Source organism: Zingiber officinale, chromosome 2A, assembly GCF_018446385.1.
Source record: "Zingiber officinale cultivar Zhangliang chromosome 2A, Zo_v1.1, whole genome shotgun sequence".
In the NCBI taxonomy this organism is placed as follows: domain Eukaryota; kingdom Viridiplantae; phylum Streptophyta; class Magnoliopsida; order Zingiberales; family Zingiberaceae; genus Zingiber; species Zingiber officinale.
In genome coordinates this window covers 12760704-12767891 of record NC_055988.1, presented here as the reverse complement: position 1 = coordinate 12767891, position 7188 = coordinate 12760704, and the positions used below count along the sequence as shown (strand labels likewise).

The 7188-nt window shown below is 48.9% G+C and overlaps 1 protein-coding gene across 1 annotated transcript; it reads left to right on the top strand.

Annotated features, from left to right (window-relative positions):
• The first annotated feature begins 4869 nt into the window (after positions 1-4869).
• Positions 4870-6599, top strand: LOC122043554 (formin-1-like). The gene is made up of 3 exons (XM_042604176.1): positions 4870-5066; positions 5174-5735; positions 5991-6599. The coding sequence occupies exons 1-3, from the start codon at positions 4870-4872 to the stop codon at positions 6597-6599; spliced, it is 1368 nt and encodes a 455-aa protein (XP_042460110.1).
• The last annotated feature ends 589 nt before the right edge of the window (positions 6600-7188 follow it).

Here is a 7188-nt window from a genome sequence, read left to right as displayed (position 1 = left end):
CCAGGATAGATGTTGCCAACCTGGGGGTGATTTCCTAACCAAGGACTGTTTAAAGGGACCACTTTTACTTTGTCTGCAGGCAAAAGATACATAGTATCAGATGTATTGCGAATATAAAAATATTAAGATCTTACTCAGCCTGTGAAAAGGATGTCTTGTGGCTTCGCCACATTCAAATTTCTTTCCCGCCTATTTTCTTCGCCGCTTCCCAAGAGAATTGCATGGCAAGCGTTTCTGTACACCCGCTGCGTTTCATGATTTCCTTAACACATCCATCATTAATATGCTTCCTAGGGGGGTGACACCTGTCCCACGCCTTTATTGCTTACGCCATATGACGTCGCCGACTCCACTCCTTTTTGTACACGGCCTCCCAGAAGAGCATGACGATTAGTGATCGGACGGCTTTGGGCGCCTTACCCAAAAATATACTCGACAACTCTTTTCGATATTCCCTAGGAAAACTTCCTTTATAATCCCTAAAGGCAGTCCACCGTCATTACCTTGAGCGTTTCAACTGCCTTCGTCTTCTTGTTGCTTCGCCGTCTCTGGTGTATCGGCCTTTCCCCTTCTAACCTCTTCGTGCTCGGTGCTCTTCCTCTTCTCGACTAACCTCTTCTCCAACTTCCTTCACCTTGATAATGGCTGACGGTAAGGCCACCCATTGGTACTCGTGCTTCATTTCTGACATAGATGATCATGACCTATCTGTGATTCGGTCTGACCTACGACTTAGTGATGCTTATGAACTTAGAGTTCCTACACCCCATGAACACCCCGCGAACCCTCCTGAAGGCTTCATGACCATTTTTAGAGACCAACTTTTAGGAGGCCTTCGATTTCCTATACCTCCCTTTATCTCTTCCTTAAGCCGCTACTTTGGTGTCTGCCCCTCTCAATTTGCTCCCAACTTTTTTAGAGCTGTATGTGGCACGGTCATTCTATGTCGCATATACCAAATTCCTTTGACTGTTCAGCTCTTCCATCATTTTTATTCTTTCAAACGTGCGGAACCGGGCGTGTTCATGGTACAGGCTAGGCCTGGTTACAAATTCTTTTCTGACATGCTCTCTTCCAACAAGGGGTGGAAGTCACGCTTCTTCTTTATTAGATTACCTACATCTTCACCTTTGGTCGAGCCGACCCCTTGGCGCCCTGATATTCCCCCCAACCTTCCTGTACATCACCATCAGTCTTCCTACGACGCCGCTTCAGAAAAACTTCAAGGAGTGAGCGTTCGCTTGTCTAAACTACTACTGGAAGGCTTTTTGTATTTGTTCGGGCTCAGCCCAGTTCAGACAGAAATAGGTGCTCCGTTAGGTAAGACCCCATTTTTCTCTTTGTTATTCTTCGCTAACTGAGGTATCTCTCTTTCACTTTGCAGAGGCTACCATGCTCCGGGCTTACTCCTCAGATACAAAACGCCAATCTTTCACCATTTTGCAAGCTATAAGTGCGGAGCTTAAGCAGGGCTTAGCGGCTACTTCCCGGTCTGCCCCTTCTACCTCGTAATCTTCTCTACCTGTGCCGGCCCAGGAGGAAGCTTCCTCGGCTCTTCCCCTGGATGTGGCCCCTGTAGAAGACCTGACCACTGTAGAGCAGGTCGAGGAAGAGCGAGCCGCGTCTCCCCCTCTAGCCAAATGTCTATGGCTTCAGCGCAAGAGGAAGAGGGTTATTCCAGCGACTCAGGCGTCACCTCCACCGCTTCCTTTTGCCCGTCGCTCATCCGCCGCCTCTCAATCTTCGGAAGCTAAGACCGTCACTCCCGACCGGGAGACGGTGCTGGGGCTAGATGTTCCCACTCTATCGCCTCAAATATTAGCCCCAACCCCCGGTCAGGCTATAACTCTTGAGCAGGCCTCTTTCCCCGCTCAGGCCTCCTCTCCCGGGCAGCTACCCTTTCCCTTAATGGACCAGCCCGGGAGTTCAGCAACCCTATCCGCCTCCCTTCCGTTAGCTGCTCCGGCCTCTACTTCTCAATCTCGGGGGAAAATTCACAAGAAGTATGCCTTTACTTACTCTTGGTGCCTGCCTTCTTCCACAGAGTCCAGCGCCGCCAAAGAAACTGCAGAAGAGGCTCCTCCTCCTGTTGCCCTGGTTGAACTACAGGGCGATTTAGTGACGTCCTGACGATCAGGTAATCGGAAGTTTTGGAAGAATCCTCCGATAGAGGGGCTGGATCAAGCTGCTCGCCAGTTAGTTTCCGTAAGTTTTCTTATATCAAGGCTCCTCTGTTGGAATCTCTTATAATCTTTCTTCCTATATCTAACGCAGGCCTGCTCCGCCAACTTGAGTGTCATTCAATACGCCTCTCGCTTGCAGAAGGAGAATGAAGTGTTAAAGGCTCGTCTCCAGGAGTTGGAGCTGCCACTAACTCCCCGCGATCCCCTCAATCCGACCCCCGGGGACTTAGCGAGTTATCTCCGATTGATTGGGGAGTCTGCAGAGTCCGCCTACAACATTTCCCATGCAGCTTTTGACAAAATTAAGACTTTGGAAGCGGCTCTGAGGACAAGCGAGTCCAAACTGGCCTCAGAGGTGGAGAGGCGCCACTCGCTGGTAGTTGAGCTGGATGAAAAGGACGCTCGATTGACTACCCTATCTTCTGATCTGAGGAGTCTGCAAGAGACCCAAGAGACTCTTAAGAAGAGTTTAACAGACGTTTAGGGTCAGCTCTCTTCCAGCACCGACCGGGAGAAGACCATTCAAAGCTAGTGGGAGGCCAGCCAAGCGATCCTTAAATCAATATAGGCCGACCTTTTGAAAGCTCAAGAGAATATTTCCCAGGGTCAACAAGATTTGACTTTGGCCCAAGCTGATGCGGAAAAGGCCAGAGCTGATACGGAGAAGGCCCGAGCAAAGCTGACAGATTATCAGGCGGGATAAATTGGTCGTCTAAGAGCCTATAGGCGAGCCTACGTCACATCCCCTTTCTTTTTGAGGAAGATAGGGGGTTTGATGAACCTCATGCTTTGTTACGGCGTGGCTGGAGGGGCTTGACAAATTTTTGAGCAGAATCTGCTTCGCGCTGCCCCTTCAGAAGATTTCTTAGATACTTCCCGCCTAATGAACGAGCTCCCAGACGGGTCTCTCCCTTCCTTTAAAGATGATGACGACTTATTCCTCCTCTCCGAGCCTCCTGCTGATGCTACACCCTGCCCCCCTGAGCCTCCTGCTGACAACGATCCTTGATGTGGCACTATATGTTGCCCTTTAATGTAAAAATGAAACTGTCAAACTTTTGCTTTGCTTGTAATTTCGGACTTGAATTTACTTTGGCATGTTTACCCTTCCTGTGATATGACATGACCACTGGCTTTCAATTTTCTCTTATAGTATATCAACTTTTCTTATGGCATGTTCACCCTTTTATTAGTTGTCTTGTATATTTCCTGACTGATACGACCCATGACCTTACGAACGTGTGTTTTGGCCTTCTAGTTTAAGTCTTATCTGAACCCGGTTGGGAATCCCTTTTTTTATCCCGACCTATCTTTCTTGCCTTCTTCTGACTGCCCAACTTAGCTTAACAAATTTCCCTGGTCTGCGCTTATATCCCGAATTGCATAGCTTGCCTTTCTCTGCTGATCGTCCTGGCTCGGCCACATCTCTTGGTCTGTTCTTTCCCCCGTAATCCAGGTCAGGACAACTTCAGACCGGGAAATTGAGGGTTAAGCCCAGACCGGGAAAGCGAGGGCACTTTTCCAAGACATAACTGCTGTGTCCTTTCCCGAGATCCATCTCCTCGTTCTTCGCGTCGATATTTTTCCAAATATATCCGTGAGCGTTATTTTCAAAGGAGATCCTTCGGTTCTCTTTGTTCCCGCCAATTATTGTGCACCGGTGGATGATGTCTGACGAAATTGCCCCTTCTGTCCAGCGGCTATAAATAATCTCCGCTAGTTTTGTCTCCAGACTCTACACGCTTTATTCTTCCTTCCGCTTGAATCCATTATCATTCCTGGATATCTGCTTTTGCGTTGATAGCTTCTCGCTTGTGATCTTTCTTTCTTCTGTTTCTTTTCTCATGGCATCCCCCTCTTTTCTTTCTTCTTTGGCAGCCATGTATTTTCCTGGCTCATCCACTTTCGGCGAAATAGATCGGGATGACCTGTGATATATTCATGGAGTTGGGGATGACGTACACGTGGTCATCCCCACTGGAGTGCACCAATTCTTCAATCCTCCTGACGGGTATTGCACGTTCTTTACAGAGCAATTTGTGGCCGGCCTTCGTCTTCCCCTCCACCCCTTCTTTTCCGACGTGTGCCGCCACTTCAGAATTCCCCTGGGACAACTGACACCGAACTCCATAAGGATCCTCTGTGGATTTGTAGTGCTCTGTGATGTATGCGAGTTGTCCTGGTCTGCCCATTTATTCCACTGCTTCTTCACCCTCCGGCACCAGGAAGAGGGCACATTCCGCTTTCAGCCTTGTCTTCGAACTGCTTTTTTCTCATCCCTACCGCCTTCTGACCTGAACTGGAGGAGCAAATTTTTCTTCATTCGCTTTCCCCATGAGGTAGAGTGGCCCTTGCGATGGCAATCATTACTTCCCCCATCTCCAGAACTAGGGAAATTTCATCTTGATACCTCCTACATAGAAGCTTTGTCTCGTTTAACCGGTTGGCAGATGAACTTGACGCGCCTATTATATGAGGAATTGTTATCCTATTTCCGCCTGAGTTATCTTACTCCTGAGACGCCTCGTTCCTTGGGGAAGCTTTCCTCTCCGTTCTGTTACCACTTCATAAGTATTTTGTTTTTCTTACTGTAGCTAACCTCCTACTCTATCTTGTGCAGCTGAAGTCTTAACCCGCGCTTCGGAGGTTCAACCTCTTCCTCTGAGTGACATGGAAATAATGAGGCATGGTCGAATTATTTTACAAAGAAGATTGCTACCCCATTCGTCTTCGACCTCTGTCGGTGGGGCCTCCCCTGCAAATCTCCCACCTCGTCCTTCTCGCAGAGGATCTTCCATTGTCCGACCGACCTCCTTCGCTCGTCCCAAGACTGCGCGTCCACCCCAGCCTGCCGCCCTTGTTAGCCCCCGGGCTGCGACTACTGTTCATCCCCGATCTGCCGCTACAACTCGGCCATCCACCCTGACGCCTCTTCAGTCTATTAATCCTCCTCGACCGACTTATATCCCTGGTCGCGGCCTCGGTTGAAGATTCACCAATGTCACCTATGCAAGCCCGGCCTTCAGAGAAGCTTCTCAAGCAGCTCGCCGGGCCCGTTCTGCAAATGACCTCTTGAATCGTGACGCCCCTTCTTCTTCTCGGCGTAGGGCTCGGTTACCATCTGAAGATTCTGACTCGGATGACCAACCTTTGGCTCTAAGGCTTCGCCGCCAAGCCCCTCATCCTGTGCCAGACTCAAGCCCGTCCGCTATCCCTTCTCCTTCACCTCCTGTGGCGGTCGCTTCTCCTCCTTCGCCTCCTATTGCGACCCCGACTCCTGTCCCGAGCCAGGCATATGTTCTGCCTGATCCCTCCACGGTTCCGGTTAAGCCTCCACTCGCTCAACCTTCTCCGTCTGAGGTTCAGGTTGATCCCCCGCTGGTTCAACCCTCCACTTCGCAACAGCCTCCAAGCATTGAAGCTGGCCCCTCACAGCGCCCTTCATCAACTACCTCACCTCCAGAGCCCTCTCTTGTGCCCCCTTCAGCTCCTTCTGGGTCGGCCGCTAGACCTTCTAGCTCAGCTGCTGGGCCTTCCCAGCCACCATCGCCTGTTCATCACCACTATCGTACCAATACTCCCTCTAAGGCGGGGTTAAGGTCCCGACGAGATGTTCCCACCAGCTCCTTCACCATGAAAGGTCGTTTGGCCACTTTGTGGGAAGAGAGTATGCAGTAGATAGAACACTTGTCACCCCTTGCCCAAATAGAGAGATTTTCAGAACTGTATATCAAGGTAAGTCTTCATGATCGATTACTACCGCTATTATCATCCTCATTCTTATCAAATGTTTCTTTTATGTCCCAGGTCTGTGCAAAGTCCCTGACCATAAATAAATCCTTCCATGCTGTTCATTATCAAAACAAGATGCTACGAGACAAGGTTGTCGAACTGGAGCTGCAATTAAATAACCCGATGCAAGCTAATCACGCCCTGAGAGCTGAAGTAAAAGATCTAGCCAAAAGGAAGAATAGCCTGGAAGTATCTTTGGCGATATCTGATCGAGAGCTTAAGGGCCTCAAGGAAGAAAAAAGCCAGGTCGATGTCGTGCACCAGCAATACATGGATCAGCAAACTTTAGAGCATCGGCGAGCTATTGATCAATTGACCCAGAAGTTGCGTGTTGCTGAAACTTTAGCACAGGAGCAAGGCAAGAAATTAAAATCCCAGGAAGCCCAATTAACATCTCAAGCAGCAGAACTCTTGACAGCCCGGACTGAACTGGCTCAGGCCCGGGTCACTGCTGAGGGAATATCTACGGCCCTGGCCATCTATAAGGAAGGGGAGAATGACAGCTGTCAACAAAGTCACACTTTGTACCTGCGTTCCCCAGAGTTCTGTACACAAGTAGGGCAGCGCTTCTCCACTTCTGTTATTTTTGGTGCAGCCAGAGCTCTACAACAACTTTATGAATAGGGCTACCTGAAATCATCTCCTCCTCCTGAATTTAGATCATGACCAGATCCTTAAAGAGATCCCAGATGAAATTTTTGCTCCTTTCAAATGAACCTTTTTGACTACTTGTGTATAATGACTTAACAATCTCTTGTGAATTACTTCACTATTTTTCCGCTTGCACTTTAAGGTTTACTTTTGCTAAAATTGCTTGGTTTGCCAAAAGAAATATTAGGGTATACAATTTCCACTGTCATCTCTCCTTACCGATCTATCCGGTCTGCTTTTTCCCCGATCCGCTACCCTGGTCTGTCCAGTAGGTGATTGCCCGGCCTACTGCCCTACCTATGCTTCTTTAAACTCTGTAAGGTCGCAAGTAATTAGCACTCCAAGGTCGATCTAACCTTTTGCCCTGATTGTCCTGCAAATAATAAGCTCTGCAAGTCAACTTCTTAAGAACTTTGTATGGTCCATCCCACTGCAGTGCTAACTTGGCCACATCGCCCACAGGCTTGACTTGCTTCCAGACCAGATATTCTTCCCCGAAGAATCGAGGAATCACTCTTCTGTTATAAGTTTATCTCATTCTTTGTCGATATGCTTCTAGCCG